The following is a 22,771-nucleotide window of genomic DNA, read 5'->3' as shown; positions in this document are numbered from 1 at the left end:
AAACCTTCTAAGGCTCCCTATTGTCTGTCAAATTAAGCACTGCCTGCCTTCCTCTTTCATTTTTTTTTTTTTTTTGTGAGGAAGATCAGCCCTGAGCTAACGTCCATATTACTCCTCCTCTTTTTGCTGAGGAAGACTGGCCCTGAGCTAACATCTATTGCCAATCCTCCTCCTTTTTTAATTCCTCAAAGCCCCAGTAGATGGTTGTAGGTCATAGTTGCACATCCTTCTAGTTGCTGTATGTGGGACGCGGCCTCAGCATGGCCGGCGAAGCGGTGCGTCGGTGCGCGCCCGGGATCCGAACCTGGGCCGCCAGTAGCGGAGCGCGCGCACTTAACCGCTAAGCCACGGGGCCGGCCCGCCTGCCTTCCTCTTTCCTGCCTTTCAGCCTCTTCTCATGCTATCCTCTTAGCTTAAAACGTCTCCCAGCTCCAGGATCCTGACATTTGCATCCTCCCCGTCTTTCCAAGCTGATGTTAGACACCATCTTCCCCTGTTGGGGGATGCGCTCTGTCCTTCCCTGTGACACCTGTACTCCTCACCTGGCACGGATACTGTTCTGCCCAGCACAGTTTTGAGGCTTAAACTGAACAACTTCCTGCTACTCTTCTCCACCCCAACCCCAACTCAGTTACAGACAATTTGAGGTGAGGGGCCATGTCTTACTAATCTTTTAAATAAAAAAGTTATTAATTACTGAGTAAATAGGTAAATTCCTTTTGCCATAATAAAAGATCAAGCAATATGGAGAAAGATAATTGAAAGTTAATTTTCCCTTGAACCCTCCTCCTACCCTCACTCTCTTGGGTAAGCAAGACCATGTGTTTGGTTGGTTGCAGTGCATTTTTTGAGGTCTTTTCCTTTTTTATGGATTTACATATACGACTGTTGAAATGGCTTTATTTTGTATGCACATGCCAAGCCCTCTACAAGTGTTAGCTGTTTTTACTTTTGTTCTGTAACTTGTCCTTTTCATTCAGCAATCTGTCTTGGAGACATTATCACGTCCATGCCCAGAGATCTACCCTACTTTGTACCCCCCACCATAGCGTTCCAGGATGGGTGGGCCTGAGTTCGTCTAATGCTTGCACATCAGGATTGTTTTCACTTTTTTGTTATTAGAAATATCTGTGTCTTTCTTCTCTAGAACCTAGCACAGTGCCTTGTACATGTGAGTACTTGATAAATATTTGTGGAATTGACCAAACCAAGGAGTTCTCAAATTCCTTTGACCTCTTAACTTTCTGTTTAAGAGATTAGGAGTGATAACCACTTGAGGTGGCCTAAAGGAATTTCCTAGAGGACAACTCGTATTTGGACTTGCCAGTTAGGGTGAAATGTGAAGACCATAAAGGAGGGTTTTGAGGAGGTGAATGAAGATTAGAGAAATAGAAAATAAAGAGTAGGAAGAAAGGCTAAAATGAGGCTGAGGGTGAACTTGATAATATTCTACAAAGACAGAAGCAGAAGGAAAGGACTGTGAATATGTTAAGTTGGATTTAGCATGAGAATTTTCAGATCTGGGATAATTGTGGGGCAAATTTGTTTCTCCTCTCTAGGAAGAGTGGTTTTATCTACTAGCAGGGGCTGTCATAGATGACTTCTCAGACATCTTTCCTGATGGAGAATTTACTAGTTCATAATTATCTATAAGCCCTTAGCTCCTGCTATTGTAATCGGTTCAGCAAACTCAAAATTCCTGGGGGCACTATTTATATATTAATGAATGGGTGAAATGTGAGGGTCCAATCATCTATTTAACTGGATTGCTCCTAACTTTTTTTTTTTGATCTTTTAACTATGGTTCTCTGGAAATAAATTCTTTCAAGTAGGTTGATGGTTGAGGTCTACCATTTAATTCTTTTATCTTTGTTTCATCTACAATTCCGTCAGCATCAGTGGGTCACGGCCTGAGTCATGGATGGACTTTGAATGCGGGCCTGATCCTAGAAATCATGTTGATGTGTCAGACCTGTGTCCTTGAAAAGGCTCATGTAAGTTATCTTCTCTATCTGTTCAAGCTTTTGTTTTCAAGACACCGTTTATTCCATCATTTCATCCCGGAGTCATTGAGCAGCAGGAGTGAAGCTAGTGTCCTTGGTGGTCTTGACTGTTTGCCTTAGTCCTCTGTGTTGTGTGATCTGCCCATGTTTTTGACAACAGCTGGTTCTTAGTCCTTGTCCCTTCTCTGTCCTTCCCTGGGTATCTGGGGGGACAAACCACTCACTGGAGTTTGCACTTTATCACTTGTTAGTCTGGGGCTGTTGGAAACCTGAGAAATCAGCTCATGTTAATCAATCATGTCCTGTTGTTCATTTAAGGTCACTCTGAGTATTGCAGCTCATATGCTTTCACTGGGGATCAAATTTCCTTTTTTTTTTTTTTTGTGAGGAAGATCAGCCCTGAGCTAACATCTGCCAATCCTCCTCTTTTTTTTTTTTTGCTGAGGAAGACTGGCCCTGGGCTAACATCCGTGCCCATCTTCCTCCACTTTCTATGGGACGCCACCCCAGCATGGCCTGACGAGCGTCGCGTCCGTGTGTGCGCCCGGGATCCGAACCAGCAAACCCCGGGCCGCCACAGCGGAGCATGCGCACTTAACCACTTGCGCCACCAGGCCGACCCCTCAAATTTCCTTTCAAGGAAGAAAGAGACTTGTGGCTCCATATTGTGAAATGGGGACTCAGCACACTCTCAATGGGGTCCAACTGTAGATCTGATTCCATGTTATCATGGCCACAGCTCCCTCGTCTGTAACACCTGCTCCTCCTTTTGGACTCTCCCTCTCCCTTGGTTATTGTCTAAGTAGCAGCCCTGGAATACATTTTATCAACAAAAGGAGTAAAGTTCCTTATGAATTTTCCCTTAGAAACAATGTTACCACAGAGGTTTCGATTCTTAGTTGTTATACAACTTAAAAAAAATAATCTTGAAGATCTTTTCTAATAGATGGTAAATGATTTCTAGTAGGCAGGGACGAGGGGATTGGAATCTTGCTAGCTGACACCAGAATTCTTCTTGGGTTGAGACTGTCCCTAAAAGGAAACTAGTTTAATAAGATTCCAGGGTAAAAGGTGAGCCCCTGAGGGCGGGGCTTGCGGGAGGAGGAAAGAAAAGAGATAATGAACTGTCTTACTGAGAAATAAATAGGAATGAGATGGTATTAGAGGGAAGGGAAAGAGATGATGGCCAGGCCACATGGGAATGGGGCTGGAGAACTTAAGAACAGGAATTTCTTATGTTCAATTTAAAGGGATTTGCCTTCATATGTTCAACCCTCTGTTACTGATAATCCTATAAAATCTGTTCTGTTAGAGTCTTGTGAGAGTGGTTGTTTTTAATTGAAGAACTAGGCGAGTTCTGTTTCTGGATCAACAAGGTGAAGGATAGGAACAACAGGCAGTGGGACAAATTCATGAACTAAATTGATTCATGAAGCCCATCTCTCTCACCCCATTCTAGGAATTTGCAGAATCCCTGGGGAGGACTTAGACTTCCCCAGGGCAGGTAATTGGAATTACATCTTTATCTTAAAGAGCAGGAAGACCTCAACTAACATCCATGTTATAGGTGTTTATACAGTCTAGTAAAAAGCTTTCTGAAATGGATAAGATCCAATTAAAGGTAAAACATAGTGTCATGGGTTGAATGGTGACACCCCCAAAAGATATGTCTCCTGGAACCTGTAAATATAACGTTATTTGGAAAAAAGATCTTTGCAGATATAATTCAGTAGGGATCTTGAGGTGAGATCAACCTGGATTAGGTTGGATCTTAAATCCAGTGGTAAGTGTCCTTATATGAGAAGAGAGGGGAAAAGGATACAGAGGAGAAGACCATTTGAAGGCAGAAGCAGAGATCAGAGTTATGCTGCCGCAAGCCAAAGAACATCTGGAGCCACCAGAAGCTAGAAGAGGCAAGGAAGGAGTCTCCTCTAGAGCCTTCGGAGGGATCGCAGCCCTGCCAACACCTTGATTTTGGACTTCTGGCCTCCAGAAAGATGAGAGAATAAATTTCTGCTTCTTTAAGCCACATGGTTTGTGGAAATTTGTTATGGCAGCCCTAGGAAACTAATATTCATAGTAACCCACCAGCCAAGTTCAATTTCATAGTGTCCTGTGAAGTTCTTCTCTTCATCAGCCCTGCCTAATTTTTCCTGTAGGGAATCAAGAACTCAAAGACAGCTTCATTGGCATTATAGAATTCAAAAATTCTTTGAAAACATTTTGTTAGGCCATTTTTGCAGGAGAATTAAGAGAACATTTTGAGCGATGAATCCAGGGATGATGGTGTTGCTGCAGCTGTTGTCACCTGCCTCTTTCCTGTGGCAGGGTTGGCAGAGCAGCAAGTTAGAGAGTCAGTTGTGAGTCTTCTGGCTGCATTTGTAATTGGGATCTTGTTCTTTGAAAACGACTGGGCAGGGATGTTTATGCACTGCTGATGACAAGTGCTGGAAGTAAGAAAGCGAGTCTAATTCCTCAGGCACTGGAAGTGAAGGTTCCTTTTTGAATAGCTCTAAGTCAAGGCTTGCCCTCCTTGCCCTCGTTGGGTCATAGGAACGAGCCAGCACTAATCAGTTGTGCTTGTGTTACCACTGAATTTAAGTTTCCTCCTAGTGGAAAGATGCTTTTGTGAAGACTTGGAAATCATCCTTCTTGGTTGTAATATTTTTCTGTGAAATGAAAACAGCAAAGCCTTTGCCATGCCCGAGGAAGCAAAAAATCTCTCCTTGTCATGTGGCCGTTATCTGGGAGAGGCTATTGCTTCTGAGCAATTCTAAAGAAATATTGCAGAAAGTTGAAAATAAAAGGAAACACAAGGATGAAAGTTTGAGAAGCAAAGGTACAGAATAAGTATGCATGTTAAAATTATCGAAGTAAGTACTAAACCAATATACAAACGTAAAACAACTTTATAAAAATACCCTTCTGTCACAGGCAAGCTGAAATATCAGTGATGCACATCCATTTCTTTGATGAGTAAGATGGCAATATCTTTCATAGCTTCTAACTCTTTGTGTGTTTGACAGCCCTAGACAAATGCTGGCAAAAAAGAGGCACTTAATGAATGAATGAATGAATGAGTGGATGAATGAATGAATGAGATTGTATTAAGGACACAAGTTCAGTTCATATCCTCAGTTACGCTTTGGGCTCCTGAGAGGGTTTTTTTTCTTTTTGCTTATTTCTGGATTCCTGGCAAAGTTCCACATGAGGGAGATTGCCCACGAAGAAAGACGTTCATCACTCTGACACCTAACACTGCAAGAGAAGAAGCAGAACTGCTCCGAGGCAGCAAACTAGGGAGCCAGAACTTCGCCAAGCCCTTAATTAGGGTCAGAGTAACCCTAGCCATTTCCCCTCTCTGCCTCTTTTGAACCATAGCTACCAACTTGTTGCTTTTTTTCAACAGGATTTTATACTTTCATTTATCCAGGAAACTGCTAATTTTATTTGTCCTTTCAGCCTGTTATTTCAGGTTAAATCTATAAAGGCAAATTATTAGGGCTGTAACTCTAATCCCACCAATTTTCTCAGGCTCATGGTAAATAGTATTAGAGTAAAGTCCTATTTAAGCAGCTCCTAAATAGTCAGGAGCCTCCACCAATCTGAAGTGTTTTTACAGCACTCTTCTGTTTTTCAGGGGGAGAGAGGTAGGGTACAGAGTCAATTAAACAACTTCAGGATAGGGATCTACAAGAAAAAAACCTTCCAGGATCCACCTTCTACATATCCTTCATTTATACATGATATAATCCTATTCAGAATCATTGAGAATTATGGCTAGAAAAGGCTTTAGAAAACATGATCTTGTTCAACCGTCTTTCTTTTGTGTGTGTGTGTGTGTGTGTGTGTGTGAGGAAGATCAGCCCTGAGCTAACATCTGTTGCCAATCCTCCTCTTTTTGTTGAGGAAGATTGGCCCTGAGCTAACATCTGTGCCCATCTTCCTCTACTTTGTATGTGGGAACCCTGCCACAGCACAGCTTGGTGAGTAGTGAGTAGGTCCGTGCCCAGGATCCGAACCCGTGAATCCCAAGCTGTCAAAGCAGAGCGTGCGAACTTAACCCCTACACCACCAGGCTGGCCCCCAACCAACTTTCTTAATAAATGAGGAAACAGAGAGCTGGAATGTCAATTGCAACGTCGAAAATCACTAGCTGATCAGTAGCCCAGAAGGACCCAGGACGCAGGCTTTGAATTCCCAGGTTGACGGTTTTATCCCATGTAGTTAATGGCTCTGAGCAATTTCTAGATCATCACTTGTCAAATAAGAGGTCTACTATTTTCATTATATTTAGTAAAGCAGGAAAATTAGCTGATAAATTTTTGAAAGGAAAGTGAAAACAGAGAGTGTTTTCTGCTCAATCTGGAATTAAAAGGGAACTGTCAATTATCCAGAACGTCCTAAGGCTGCTGCTTTTCTGCTCTAAAATCTGTCGTGTGTGTTTCTTGCTTTTTTTCAGTAGAGGTTGTACATTTCAGGATCCCATTTTACATGTGGTAGAGGTTTCTAAAGACTTTGGATAATTCAGGACTAATATTCCCATGGATGAAATGGAAAGTAGAGACGATACCTTTTGAGTGAGAATTAATCTGCTGGTTTAGGAGCCCATTCCTGTGTCCTTCCTCTGATAGCCACATTGCCAGCCCTTTCTACTCTTTTCCACTCTTCTTGCCCCATTGGCAATCCCTGTTACCAGCTATGTTACCTTGGGCAAGTCACTTAACCTCTCCGTGCCTCAGTAAAGGTAATGATGCTACATACCTCCCAGGGGTGCTGGGATGATTAAAGAGATAATTAAAGAGATAATTTCCTATGTCTCCTATAGGATTAGGTTTGGCTGCTTATGTGATACAACACAAAATAGTGACTCAAACAAGGTAGAAATATATTTCTCGCTTAGGTAAAAAAAGGTTGAAGGCAGGTATCCAGGGCAGGTATGACAGCTTCAATGGGACCCAGGCATCTGTGTTTTGGTTCTGCTGCCCCTGTCCAAGCAGAGCCTGCCCCTTCCCGTATGTTTGGCCCTTCCTGTCCTCGAGTGGTCATATGCTCCGCGGCTCTCTAGCACTTCTGTGCCACTCAGCTGCCCAGCGCTCCTCAGCCAAGCTTTCTTCACCTGGGGACTTTCTTCCCACTATCGACTTGGAATTATCCATTTGGAAAGGTGGAGAATTCAGTTTACTCTTAGGTATGAAAAGTTGATAGGCTTATTGGATTTATGTTTTTACTGCTCAGTTCATAAGAATGTTGCTCCAACAGTAAGATTTGGGAATTGACAGTGGGTGTGTTTTGGGAAAAGAGAATCTTTCCTGTCTGCTTCAATCTACAAGGTAGAGGCTGCCTACAATGACGGTCAAATTGCTTAGTAATGTTTACTTGTGCCTTTTTGCAAATGATCTCTATTTCAGAGATTTAGCATCAAATATTTGGAAAATTTGAGGTTAATATAAGGGACATTGAAAATGAGATTCAAGTGACTTAAAATCTTTTCCACAATCTACATGGTAACATGTGCATGTTTAGAGGCTGTTGTTTCCATTTTTATCTAGGAAAGATGAGGTCTGGGAAGGCAAATAAATTTATTTGTAATAATTAAATACCTACTAGAGATTATTTAGCATCTTAAAACATGTTGTATTAGAAAATTTTTAGGTCAAAACAATACAGGAATTTTGAAGAGAACTTTGACCCAAGAAGAATATTAGAACTAAATATTTTTTGCTGATGAAATTACTGAATCCAGACATGATTTGGTACCACGAGCCATTCAGGACTGGGAGGGCTTTCGTATCACTGCAGATGAACTTCGATTCAAAGACCTGCTCCTGCCAAAGGTGAGATGCCTCCAGATTATGATCGGTGTTAACAGGAAAGACAGAGATGTGAAGAGCTCTCTGAAGTGTGAGGGCCAGGTTCTATAAGTTACATGCTGTAATCAGAGAAAAGAGCCCATTTTCAAAATAGTTTTCTTCTGCTTGTAAATATAACATAATATCACTATAAATGGATGATAAAGAAAAGTATGAAAAATAAATAGTTATATTTGGTGTTAATTAACTTGGTAGTACATGCAGTCGTATATCTTACACATCATATTTTCTCATGAAAACATTTAAAAAATTCCTAATTTAAAGGCTATGATAAAAGTAAAACACATAGGAACATGAAACTTCAGACAGTACTGAAATATGTAAAATGAAAAAACAAACGTGTCCTTTTGTGTCCCCAACTCACAGTTCAACTCTTAGAGAAGTAACCTTTTTTGATTCTTTTCTCAGTTTCTTGGTTGTTACCTCCATAATTTTAAAAGAAATGTGTCTACTTTTCTTTCTTTGTTAAGTTTAATCGTATCTATTGTTTTCCAGTTCTGAAAGATGAGAATTTTGGCTTATTTAGACCCTCTCTGCCCACTGTCTTTCAATTTGTTAGTTTAAACTTTATTTTTTGGTTCTTCCATTACTTAACTTACAATTTTAAATAAAATACTTAACCTCTTTCTTGATCTATCAAATTTGAGTTCGTTATAATTTCCTTAGGAAATTACCTCCCACACTTGCCTTCCTCTCTCCTCAGCCCCCTCCGCTCTCTTCTCCCAGCTTCTCTGAGCTGTACCACTACATTTGCCCCGCCACAATTTGTAACATTTACATCTTATTCTATTACTATAATTGCCTTAATAATTGATTCATGTCTGATGTTAATAGAAGACAAGTATTGTTGATGATTAATTTGAGACATTTTGGTTTTTGAGCCAGATATGCAGCTATCATCTTGGGATTATTTTTCCATTGAACGCTTGAGTTGTTTCACTGTTTCTTGACTCTCATGGTTTTACCTTTTTTGGATTCCTTCTTTACATTGCTGGAGGATATCCTTAATGTTTTCAGAAAGTGAACATGAGAGGTAAACCATCTGAATTATTGCATACATGAACATGTCTTCATTTTTATCCTCAAAATTACTAGTCTGGATTTTATAGAATTCTAAATTCAAAAACAGTTTTCCTTCAGACTTTTGAAAGCATAGCTCCATTGACTTCCAGAATCCAGTTATACTGATGTCCAAAGCAAACCTGATTCTCATTCCCTTCTTAGGATGCACCATACTTTGGTTTAGTCTTGGTATTTGGCCCAACTCTGCCATTAGGCTTTAGTTTCAGCCACCAGAAGTCAGAATAGGTGAGACTTCAATGTTGTTTCTGGCATCCCTGAACTTATGCATGATCAATAATCATGTGCTTGAGTAAATTTCTTTTTTTAATTTAAAAACTGAAGCAAATTTTAATACAGAAAATGAAGACAGGATTTTGCAAATTTATCTCTCAAAGGAGTATCTCTATTTGAGGAAATCAGCATGTTACACTTTGAGGATGAAATGTTACAGCTTGTACGCCAAAATTAATAAATGAAATTAAATTAAAAAATGAAATGGTTACCAATGTAATGCAGGTCAGGGGATCAAAGGTGAAGGGTCACACATTATTAAAAAGAAATCCAAAAGGACAGCTGCATCATGATCTCTTATTAGTGTTCCAACGGTGCCTCTCTTTGGGGAAACTTGAACATTTCAGCAGACAGTCAAGCAGCTTTTTCAGTAAAAAGATTTTTACATAACTACTATTGCTGTTCCCACGATCCTCTTCTATAGGAGGCATGGTGTTGAGAACACAGTAGGTGCTGGTTCTGAAGAATACGCTTTGGGAAACACTCTTCCAGCTTGTTTTCCCCAGCCTTTTCCCCTCCCTCGAGTAAATTTCTTTAATTAGTACAATAATGGTATTGCAAGCAAAGCACGTCATGGTGTGAGCTAGATAACTCCAGCCCTGTCTCCTCCACTCCGGCAGAAATCTCTGGGCTCTGCCTGGCTTCTCTTTTCCTGTGCCACATCTTGGAAACTCTCTCCAGCCTGTAAGCTGGATCAATTGTAGGGCTCACCTTGTCTGTTTCTCATCTCTCAAGGATCAATGTCCTTTGTTGCCTTGTATCCAATGTCTTGAAAAATGTTTCATATATTTTGTCTGATGTTTTAGGTGTTTCAAGCAGAAGGATAAATATGGGCCTTGGTATTCTATCTTGACCAGAGGTGAAGGTACTATAAATTTAAATTTTTATATGAAGGAAAATCTAAAGGGAGTTAGAATAGCACCCATAATAATTTAAGTTCAAGATCCAAACATAATAAAGAATAAAAAAGAATGTGGCTTTTTTAGTATATTTTGAAGTCAAGGTGTGTGACTTTGTTCTTTTTTCTCAGGATTGCTTTGGCTATTTGGGGTCTTTTGTTGTTCCATATAAATTTTAGGAAAGCATGGTACTGGCAGAAAAACAGACATACAGATCAATGGAACAGAATTGGAAGCCTAAAAATAAAACCACACATCTATGGACAGCTAATCTTTGACAAAGGAGCCAGGAGCATACAATGGAGAAAGGAAAGTCTCTTCAGTAAATGGTGTTGGGAAAATTGGACAGCCATGTGCAAAAGAAGAAAAGTAGACTCTACTTTCACCATACACAAAAATTAACTCAAAATGGATTAAAGACTTGAATGTAAGGCGAGAAACCATAAAATTCCTGGAAGAAAATATAGGTGGTACATTCTTTGACGTCAGTCTTAACAGGATCTTTTCGAATACAATGTCTCCTCAGGCAAGGGAAACAAAAGAAAAAAAAAAAAAAACAAATGGGGCTACATCAGACTAAAAACCTTCTGCAAGGCAAAGGAAACTATCAACAAAATGAAAAGACAACCCACCAACTGGGAGAAAATATTTGCAAATCATATATCCAACAAGGGGTTAATTTCCAAAATATATAAAGAACTCATGCAACTCAACAACAAAAAAAGAAACAACCTGATCAAAAAATTGGCAGAGGATATGAATAGACATTTTTCCAAAGAAGATATACAAATGGCCAACAGGCACATGAAAAGATGTTCAACATCACTAATCATTAGGGAAATGCACATCAAAACTACAATGAGATATCACCTTACCCCCATCAGAATGACTATAACTAACAAGATAAGAAATAACAAGCGTTGGAGAGGATGTGGAGAAAGGGAACACTCATACATTGCTGTTGGGAATGCAAACTGGTGCAGCCACTATGGAAAACAGTATGGAGATTTCTCAAAAAATTAAAAATGGAAATACTATATGATCCAGCTATCCCGCTACTAAGTATTTAGCGAAAGAACAGGAAATCAACAATTCAAAAAGATATATGCAGCCCTATGTTCATCGCAGTATTATTCACAAGAGCCAAGATGTGGAAGCAACACAAGTGCCCATCAACCAATGAATGGATAAAGAAGGTGTGGTATATATGCACAATGGAATACTACTTAGCCATAAAAAAAGACAGAATTGTGCCATTTGTGACAACCTGAATGGACCTTGAGGGTATTATGCTAAGTGAAATAAGTCAGACAGAGAAAGACAAATACCATATGTTTTCACTCTATATGGAAGATAAACAAACACATAGATGAGAACAGATTAGTGGTTACCAGAGGGAAAGAGGTAAAGGGGCACATATGTGTGGTGACGGATAAAAACTAGACTATTGGTGGTGAGCATGATGCAGTCTATACAGAAACTGAAATATAGTGATGTACACCTGAAATTTACACAATGTTGTAAGCCAATATGACCTCACTAAAATAAAAAAAAACAATGTGGTGAAAAGAAGAAAAATTAGAGAAAAATGAGGAACTCTAAACACACTTGTTCTCACTACACTGCAAAACTACATTAAAGAATGCTTTAAGAAGCAAGTCCCTATTATTGTGAGTCTAGGGACATGGTTATGGGTTGAATTGTCTTCCAGAAAGATATTTTGAAATCCTAACCCCCAATGCCTCAGAATGTGACCTTATTTGGAAATCACATCATTGCAGATGTAATTAATTCAGAAGAGGTCATACTGCAGTAGGGTGGGCCCTTGATCCAATATGACTGGTGTCCTTATAAGAAGATGATGTGAAAACACAGAGACACCTGAGGGGAGGATGCCATGTGACAACGGAGGCAGAGATTTTGTGATGGTGCAGCTGCAAACCAAGTAGTGCCCAGGATGGACAGCCACCACTGCAAGCTAGGAAGAGACAAGGAAGGAATCTACCCAGAGACTCAGAGAGAGCGTGGCCCTGCCGACACCTTGATTTCAGACTTCTAGCTCCCAGAACTGGGAGACAATAAATTTGTGTTGTTTTATGCCGCCTAGTCAGTGGTCTGTACTTTGTTATGGAAGCCCTGGGACTTTGACATAGAAACTATACATTTTTTTCAAAGTTATTGAAGTAATTGCTACAGGTTGCTAACCATTTTTTAGTTTTTGAAGATGAAGGATAACAGTACATTCTAGGTATAAGATTTCTTCTAGAATGCATGCTACTCAACATATTCTTCTGAACTTGATATTTTTTGCATATAAAAGATTAATGACATTATTAAAAGTGCCAGTTGAAGTGCAAGTTGATTTAATATCCCAAATGGTGTGGTGACAGAAGGAGTAAGTTAGTAGCTGACAGTTCTAGAAAATTAAAATTTGACTAATAAAAAACTTGAAAATTAAACAATTTTAAATAAAATTTCAGATTTATTCTTGCATCCCTAAGGTTCATTCAATGACAGTGACTTTTAGCTTTGGCTGGATATTGATTTTCATTCTTGGTCATTTCTTTTTGACCAAAATGTGTATTCAGAGTACCTCTAGCTTGCAAGTAACCTGCTAATTCTGCCTGGAGTCTTTTTGGCTCCTCCTGTCTGTGTGTATCACCAGAGCCTCTTAGTCTCTGGCTTCTGGTTGTGCAGTGGGGACGCAGGCAGGCCATCGGAAGCGGGGAGGCAGGTACAATTGAGGTATTTATTCCTTTCCTTCTCTTCCTGTAGACTTGTCTTGGGCTGGCTGATGATTGGCCAGTTGTCATAGCTCCTCTCAAGGTGACCTTCTCATCATGACTCTCTAATTCCAAGGTCTAGAAACCCAGGATCTGGAAACCCATCCCTTCTCTGGTCCCTTCCAGACGGCAGAGGGAACAGCTCTACTGTTACTAGTCCAAGGGGACTACACTGTCCGTTGTGGTTTCCCCACACTTTTTTTGAAACAGTCCTTTTAAAAACCCTCCTGGTGTTATCCTCATTTGATTTTGCCATTGATGTCCTGCTAGGATTCAGACCAAAACCTCGGTTCCAGTGTGGCAATGCAGCTTAATCCTGTGCAGCCGCAGACCCGTGACGAGATGTGAAGCCTCAGCAACCCAATATTGCAGTCCATACGAAGCACCGACGACTACCAAGGGAGAAACTATTTTACAAAATTCTACTCCTGATATTTTCAAGTTACTATTAGTAAATGCTTTTCTAATAAAGCAAAAAAAGCCAAATTATGCAGAGAATGCATTTCATTTTCAATCCCCTCCCTGCCCCCTCACACCCCCTATAAGATATTCACCTTCTGTCATTACACATATGGGCCTGTATTCTTAACACTCAGCAGAGCCTCATCCTTTAGCAAAGAGTTGCAAATGACTTGCTTGCTTCTGATATTAAAAACCCTGAGTGTGAATTCAGGTTGCCACCTGACCACACTCTCTGTGTTCCTTGTATTTTCAGTAGTGTGCCCACACCTCACTCAGTCTGGCTGCATTTTGGCTCTCTGCATTCAAAGCTGTCAGCAGAAGGCTGTACCCTATTTAAACCCACTGTGGCTGTTTGCTTTTCAAATCTCTCATTAATATCTATTTCTTAATGTGACATGTACTGTTAACATGTGGGGGTTATTTTGATATGACTTCCAAAGTCATAAGCAACTCTTTTCCTGGGAAAACTTCCCGGATTTTTTTAATTAGTGTGTTTTATTTCTATGTGGCACTCTCTAGAGCATGGTGCTGACTTGTCTTGTCGTAAGATCAGTATTCCCTCCGTCGCTCCTCGTATGAAGTGGGGCGGTCCGATCTAAAGCAAAGAGGAGACTTTCCTGGGAAGAGGCCATGACTGGCAATTTCCCTTACTGATGGTTCAAGGTCGTAGAATGCTAGAGCTTCTGGGGCTTTAGCAATAATGCAATTTAAAGAGATCTATCCGGAGACAAAAACACAAAGTGGGGCCAGAGTACTACACAACTAATTGCTGAAAGGATTAGAACTAGAACCAAAGTCTCGAAAGTCTTGATCTAGTGCTCTTGGTACCACACCATACTTTCTTTTAGAGAAGAACATTATCAGTGAGTTCTTGTTAATTTGCAGTTCTTGTTAATTTGTTACTTTCTTTAAAGTTGCTATGAAACTGAATAACAAGTACTGAACCATTGCTCCCTGAGGGAACCCAGTGTTAGGGTCTCGTGAGCCTGTGGTCACAAAGTTTTTGTTAACCAGTCAATACATAACCATGTTTTATGTGTGTTTCTGTTTACAGACGTTTTATGTAATATACAGTGTTGATTCATTAACACTGAACTCACGGCCAACAGACCTATAACTCACGTCTGAACGAAGTTTATTTAACACACGTACCTTCTCCATAAGGCACATCACAGCCTTCTTGCTCTTAGGAACACTACACAGCACTTCAACGCTACACTTGAGGGACATTTTAAACAATGAAATCGCCAATGAAAAGCACAAAAATGTGAAAAACGTGACGTAAAATAGACCGTGTAAAGGACACAGTATCAGAGCTGAAACAGAAAGCAGACGGTTGCCTTGTTCCCCTCAGCTGGGAACTTGCCAGTTGGGCAACTCAAAATTTTTTGCCACTCGGCACACGTCTGCAAATAACTGCAAAAGTGCCATGAGTGTTTATTTTGGGGTTTCAAATAAATTTTACCAAGTAGGTGAATTTGAAAATATGGACTCCACAAATAATAAGGATCAACTGTATAGGGAACAGGTGATTAACAAATCTATGACTAGGACAAATTATGGGTACAAAAGAAGTATTATGCGAATATTGGAAACTTTTATTATAGAAATACATAGAATTTTCCTGTAAAGAACACCTGTCTTTAAAAAAAAATTTTCTACTTTCCTTATTCTTTTCCAGGTAGCCTCTCTGCTCCTTTTCAAAGTAAAAATTGACAACCTGTATCTGCTTCCTTCCCTCCCCATCTCACTGAAAATGCTCTTGCTGGATTATCAGCTATCTCCGTCTTGCCTAATCCAGTGATCAGTTCTCATCTTCATTTTACTTAACCTCTAACACCAGTTGACCACCCAGCCCCCTTGAAACATCTTCCTCACTTTGCTTTCAATATACCATGCTCTCTCAGTTTTTTTCCTACTACATGGGCACTTCTTTTCAGTCTTCTTTGTAGATTTTCCTCTTTTTGCCTCCAATCTCTAAATATTAGAATGCCCAGGGCTTAACCCTTTGCTCTATTCTCCATACTCACTCTCTTGAAGCACAGGTAGAAATAATGTATATTTAAATTTTTTTCATACTGGGGCAAATGGAGGGGGCTGCTATTGGCTGGGTCCAGTCCACAATTTTCACCTAGCTGCCTTAGGAGTTGAAAGGAGCACTATCTCCATACAGTATAATTAATTCTTGAGAAACCTGACTCCCAGATTTATAGCTTCAGACTAGAATTCTCTGAGTTCCAGAGTCAGACTCAAATATTCAACTGCCTAGTTAACAAATTCGGTACTTGGTCACGATGGAGTAACGTAAATTTACCTTCCACATTAAACAACAAGAAAACTGGACAAAAGATATGAAGCAGATGTTTTCAGATTTTGGACAATAGGGTGCATAGTTCTGTGACTCTCAAGAGAAGGGAAACTATTGCAGTCAGCCCTACAGTTGCTCCAGCTTTTCATTGGGAGGAACAGGGAGGAGATCCCAAGTAGAGTGTGGCAGCTCTGGTTTCTCTGAACCTTGGAAAACAGATTGCTGCTCAGGGTATTGGAGGCATCTAGAAGTTGCAAAGCAGAGTTCCAGAGAGGGGGAAGCTATACAGAAAAAAAGAGCTCCAGAAATATATGTAGGGATCCTATTGAGTTTTTATTAAATACTAAGGCATGCGCACACAACGTTAAACTTCATGAGGTTGAACAAAGAGGAACCAGGGAACTGAAAGTTGTCCAAGCTCACGGAAGTCTTCTGAGAATTGTTTAAGCTTTCACCAGCAAGGGTGAAGAATTCATGTGAAATACATCAAGAATTCAGTAATTGAGACACCAGAAAGTTTATGCCTTCATAGAGGGACTAAATTTGCCATAGAATAAAGGCTACTATAGATCCACCTAACAGGGACTGAAAATTAGCCTTGAAAGGATTGACTTCATCCATAAAGAACCTAACTGCCTACCAAAACAAAGCCCAACACTTTTTAAAGATAGACAATAAAATCCAGACACTCAACAATATAAAATCCACAATATCCAGCTTTCAGTAAAAATTATTACACATCCAAGAAGCAGGAAAATATGACCCATACCAGGATAAAGAGCTGTCAATAGAAATAGGCCCAGAAATGAGGGCAGTGATGGTATTATCAGACATGCACATTAAAATGGCTAATCTAAAAATGCACATAGTAGGGAAATAAATCAATGAGTTTAAAAAAATCATATGGAACTTCTAGAGTTGAAAATCACAATATCTGAAATGAAAAATTCTCTGGATGGGAATAATAACAGACTAGATGTTGGAGGAAAAAAAAGAGTAGTAAACCTGAAGATAAAGTGATAGACCTATACAAAATGAAACAGAGAGGAAAAAGACTTTAAAAAAACCCCAGAATCTCTCCGATGTGTGGAAAATATTAAACAGTCTAATATAAATGTAACTAGAGTCCCAGAAAAGAAGAGAATGGAACAGAAAAAACATTTCAAGAAAGAATGACCAAACATCATCAAAATTTGATAAAAACTATAAATCCACGGATCCAAGATACTCAGCAAACACCAAGCAGGGCAAACACAAAGAAAAACACATCAAGACACATCATAATCAAACTTCTAAAAACCAAAGAGAAAGAGAAAAATTTAAAGCATTGAGGAAAAAGAGAGGCATTGGATATAGAGGAACAAAGGTAAAAATATTACAGACTTATTTTCACAAGCTATGTAAGTCAAAAGACAATGGGAAGGTATCTGTAAAGTTCTGGAAGAAACTGTCAATGTAAAATTCTATACTTACTTTGGAAATATATATATATATTTAAATGAAAGAGAAATAAAGACTTTCAGTCAAACAAAAGCCGAGATGATTTGTTGACAGCAGACTTGCTCTATAAGATAAGTTAAAGTGGAAAGGAAACTTTACAAAACGAGAATATATATATATATATATATGAGAATATATATATGAACAAAAGAGAAAAGAGTCAAATTATTGATGTCAGGAATGAAAGAAGGAGCATCACTACAGATCTGACAGACTTTAGGAAGATAATAAGGAAATATTATGTCCAACTTTGTGCATGAGACTTAGATGAAATGGACAAATTCCTTGAAAGACTCAAATTATAAAAACTTAAGAATAAATAGAAAATATGAATAGTTCTACATCTACGAAAGAAATTAAATTCATAATTTGAAAAATTACAGTAATGAAATTGTTGCAAAACAGGACCAGTTGGCTTTGCTTGTGAGTTTTATCAGACATTCAAGAAAGAATTGCTAGTACCATAAAAATTCTTTCAGAAAATTGAAGAGCAGGGAGGACATTCCAATTTGGTGCTCGTTGTTCAAATGTTCTGTCTCTACTAGGGTCTAGTAACATACAAGAAACACTTGACTGTGGTCTCAGATAGCCATGTGTCCATTATCATCTGGGTTATACTGAACCCACTGAGTGATAGATCTCACATGCCCCGCAGTAGTCTGTAATAAGATAGAAATGTTACATCTGGGATAAAGCCCAAATGTTACCAGAGGGCATGAATAAGCTGGGCTTGAGCAGGTAGTCCAGACCCCCATGTCACCGAGCATGGAGCTCCCCTTCCTCAGCTTGTAACTATAGCCATATGGAAGTGTCCCATATAAGCAACTGAAGAAGGAGGGAAAAACCTGAGCGTGGTTTACAGATGGATCAGCTTAGCATGTGGTAACAAGTAAAACAGTGGATGGAAGTTGCATTGTAGACACATTCAAGGTTGGCCTTGAATGTCAATAAAAAGAGAAAACCTTCTCAGTGGACAGAGCTGTGAGGTGCATCTGGAAAGACACATAGCCCAAGGTGAAAATATATCCATATCCTTGGACAGTAGTCAGTGACCTGGTCATCTGTCAGGGACCTAGAAGGGAAAGGATTGGAAGATAAGAGGTCTAGGATGAAGGCATGTGGATGAACATATGGGAGTGGACATGAAGTGTGAAGATTTTTATATCGTAAGTAACACAAAGGCTTAGTCAACATGTAAAATGGGTTGGCCAGTTGACATTAACCAGTTTTCAATATTGACTTCCACTGAACTGGCATGATTGGAATATTAACAGAGTGGCCAGGGTGGCAGAGATGGAGGCTTTGCATGGTCTCATCAGCATGAACTTCTACCTCCAAGGTAAATCTAACTATCCCCACCTCTGAATGTCTAACTCACTCACCCACTGGGATTTTTTTTTTCCAGCCCTGCATCTCTGGGTTCTGCAGGGTTCTGATACCCAAAGAGGGTGCACTCTTACCAGGTGACAGAGCAAAGGTCACATTGAACTATGACTTATATTTCCCCTCAGGGTACTCTCAACTTCTTATGTTCAGGGAATAACTAGCAAGAAGAGGAATCACTCTCTTGACAGGGATAATTGACTCTAATCAGCAGGTGAAGTTACGGCTGCTTTTATACAACGGGGACAGGGAGGAAAACATGTGGAGCCCAAATGATCCACTTGGGCACCCCTAGTACTTCTGTGCCCTCTTGTAACTGTGAGTGGACATGTGCAGCAATCCCAGCCTGAGAAAGGCGTTATTACCAAGAGCTCAGATCCCTCAAGTATGAAGGTTTGGTTCCTAACATCTCATTAGTCACCAGAACTTCCTGCTCTGCTTTCACAGGTGTCAGACCTGTGGCAGTTATGAAGTTCCCCTGAATACTTCATTTCCTCCCCCTTTATCCTGCACTGGCATTTCCTCCAGCAAATCTCTTGCACATCTTATCCCATTTTGGCATCTGCTTCTTCAAGGAGCCAAACTGACAGAGAAAGGAACTTGATCAACTTGATAAAGGGCAGCTACACAGAATCTACAACATCATACTGAATGCTTTCCCTTTAGGGTAGGGAACAAGACAAATATGTACAGTCACAGTACTCCAATTCAATATTATATTGGAAGTCCTGGCCAGAGCAATAAGGCAAGAAAAAGAAATAAAAGGCATGCATATTAGACTGGACAAAATAAAACTGCTTTACTCATAGCTGACATGATTATCTCTGTAGAAAATCCTAAGGGATGTATAAAAAACTTACTAAAACTAATAAGTGAGCTTAGCGAGGTAGCAGGATACAAGATCAATGTACAAAAATAAGGTCTAAATTCTAGAACTAAATTAGAAATTGAAAGTAAAAGAACAATACAATTTATAATAGCATCAAAACCCATGACATTCATAAATGTATATTCAGAAGCCACCAGATACATAACATGACCAAATTCTTGATTCTCACTCACTTCCCACAACACTCTCTTAGCCCATAGTACCTACATTCTCCCAGCTGTCCAAACCAAGCCCTAGGATGTGTTCTGTACTTTTCCCCTCCTCACCCCGTTTCCAGTTTATCAACAATTCTGGTACTACTTTTAAAGTAAATCTGAATCCTACTACTTTCACTACCTTTCCTAGAGAAATCCATCACTATCTCCCTTTCGTGATCTTCTAACTGGCCTCTGTGCTGTTATTGGTTGTTGTTTCTGTGGCCATGACCTCACAGGCAGACATTTATCTGAGCAAAGTGTCCTAGTGGGAGGTCCTGACTCCTGAGTGAAGGCCTCCATGGACCCTCTGTTCTCTGACTTGCCGGGGCAGGGGGTGCAGTGTAGGGTGTAGGGGGAGGTAGTAATTGTTTTAGTCTTTATTTTATGGTATTTTTGCTTAAATAAAGATTGCTGGCATCCTTGCATTTCTGCACATAGGGACGGTGATTTGCAAGATTCCTAGTTCAAGAGCTCCCTCTGCTGTCAGTGTAGCAAGGTATGGATTTTTTTTTTTTTTACTGGTTGGCTCTGTGTGTGTGTGTGTGTGTGTGTGTGTGTGTGTGTGTGTGTGTGTTGAGGGCATTGATGGGAGGAAGAGTCGTGCATTCTTTGATTTTTTTTCATATTCTTTTGTCTTTAAGGATCCTAATATGCCCACTCTTGCTTTTTCCCTCTTCATGTGCAATGTTCTAAGGCACTTCTCTCTTCCCATTTACACTCCCTACCCCTTTCCTGGAAAAATTGCCTTTCCAAGATGCCACCTTGAGTCCTGCACACGCTTTTAAGTCTCTTCCCTGATTCTTCTCTGATCTACCAGGACTCCTTTCTGGCATTTTTGCATGTAGGGTGGACTTTCTTTCTCTGTGTTTTCCACCAGCCTGTGGCCTTTGCCCTCTTCTCCTCCCTGCCATCTTCCCCAGGCTGCCCGTCTCCCCATGGGGGCCTGGGGCAGCAGGAGCGTGAAGGCAGCATGCTGGGGTTTGATGTTTACTTTTTTACCGATGGTAATTTGAAGTTTGAACATTCTTTTATTCACGCTGAGGGCATGTTTTTATGTAGTTTTCTTTGTTATTACTATTCTTTATTGTTTCTTTGGAGGAATATGTTGGGAGACATAAATTGATGCAGCAGCTATTACCTTGGTTATAGAATTCCTTGGTTCCTCATCTTTTAGGATTTGGGCATAAAAGTTTCTTTCCGAACAGAGCTGTATTCTGCTAGAGGCAGGATTCGATTGGCCTCCGAGGGGCCGTCAGAAAAAGAATCCTAGGAAATCAGGACTGATTCAGGGTCATTTCAGAATCCATGCTGGGAGTGATCTGCTAATATCCATTTACCAAAAATTGAGATAACATTTGGGAAACTATTTATTGAATATGCTGAGGACTCCCATTCTGATATTTTTTATCTCTTGGGGGCTGGTTTAGAAGAGAATTGACTTATTCCAGTAAAAGTGGCAAGAATTGTATAGGGAGGAGAGGGTCTGTCAAGGTTTCCTTTTCCTTACCCATGTTGCCATGTCATGGCTCAAATTCTGGCTTAAGAGTTTGGTAAAAATATTTTTCTGTACAAAGATTATTATGAGACATTTTACATTCTTTTTTTATATGAAGTCACCAAAGTCTGGTGCATATTTTACACTTCCAGCACATCTCAGTTTGGACTAGCCATATTCCAAGTGCTCAATAGCTGCAAGGGTTATTTAAATTACGGGTGATTTAAGAGTGCAAGTAAAAGTTATTAATAGTGTTTAAAATATATAAAAAATAAAATATTAGCTCACTTTTAAAACATGTGTGGTAGATTGGATCATTGTTCCAATTAGTCATACCTTCCTTGTATTAGAATTACTCACCAAAGGCCTTGCCCTGTAATTTTGAAGTTCCTCCCACTAGAAATGAAATATACTTCCCAGCCCCGTTGATGTTGGGCTTGATCCTTTGGCTTGCTTTGGCCAATGGGATATGGGTGGAAATGTTAGTGTGCGCATTCTGGGCCAATGCTTTAAGCCTCTGCCATTTGATACGAAAAGAACATTCCCTGGGTGGTCACTGATCCAGTGAAGATGACAGACATGTGGAACAGACCTACACTCAACCTGCAGCCTAGATCCTGAAACCCAAAGACCAGCCCCCAGGCCTGAAGTCCACCCTAGCCTGGCCAAGTTGCAGCCAACCTGCAGACTTGTGAGTGAGGAGTAAATGCTTGTTGTTTTAAGCCATTGAATTTTGGGAGTGATTTGTTAGGTAGCATTATTGAAGCAATAGCTAACTGATGCACTACCTAAGATAGAAGCAGGAGGGCAAACAGTGACCATGCATCAGGGAAAAGTCCTAAAATGTCCCGTTGATGCCGACTCGTGCATATCGGATTGGGTACTCCAAGATTGGGGCTGATAACTGGAGCACTTGGTCATCAGTTCATCTCAAATATCCACAATTATAGCAAAAATCAGGGATCGAGGAAAAAAACCGTTAGCAAATCGAAAGGTAAGATACGACCATATAACATTCCCCACACATCCTAAATCAAATCCCTAAATCAAGTTGACTAGTGTAACTAAAAGTTGGTCCCAAAGAAATCTGTCCAGTGCTTCACAAATATGTATCTGATAGTTCTCTAAGTTTGTTTCTATTTAGCAACAATAAGAGTTTACATTTGTAGATGTCTACGCATTACTAAGTACTTACACTCCATTAACTTACTTCTGCTCAACATCCCTCTGACACAGGCAGAACAGATTACCCCCACTTTACAGATGAGTACACTGAGGTTCAGTAAGGTATGTTACTTGCTGAAGGTCACATGGTTAATAAATAATGAAATCGGGTCCAGGTTCTATCTCCCTCAAACCAGCTTGGCTATGTTTTTATTCTCTATTAATATCTGTGTAGACCTTATTCAAAATTATAGATTCCCTAAAATGAAGATCACCAAGTCTTCTCACAATACTTTCTCAAGGGTTCAAGGTTTGTTACTTAATGCACTTATCACAGTGTAGATGCTCAAACAGAAGGAAAAACGTTAGCTATGGAGTAAAACGTGTGTGCCATTGCTACACTAAGCCATTTCGAGATAGGCTAATGCTAATGGCTGTACAAACCTAGTGTGTTTTTTATTT

General features: G+C 39.9%; 1 protein-coding gene across 1 annotated transcript; it reads right to left on the bottom strand.

Moving 5' to 3' along the window:
- Positions 1-9,446: 9,446 nt before the first annotated feature.
- LOC131410468 (calmodulin-binding transcription activator 1-like) lies at positions 9,447-9,804 on the bottom strand. Its single transcript, XM_058548599.1, has one exon. It carries the CDS (start codon positions 9,802-9,804, stop codon positions 9,517-9,519), a length of 288 nt encoding a protein of 95 aa, XP_058404582.1. The 3' UTR covers positions 9,447-9,516.
- Between the last annotated feature and the right edge of the window lie 12,967 nt (positions 9,805-22,771).

Source organism: Diceros bicornis, chromosome 10 (assembly GCF_020826845.1).
Source record: "Diceros bicornis minor isolate mBicDic1 chromosome 10, mDicBic1.mat.cur, whole genome shotgun sequence".
NCBI lineage: Eukaryota > Metazoa > Chordata > Mammalia > Perissodactyla > Rhinocerotidae > Diceros > Diceros bicornis.
The sequence above is the reverse complement of the archived record's forward strand: the minus strand, read 5'-3'. Positions and strand labels throughout refer to the sequence as shown.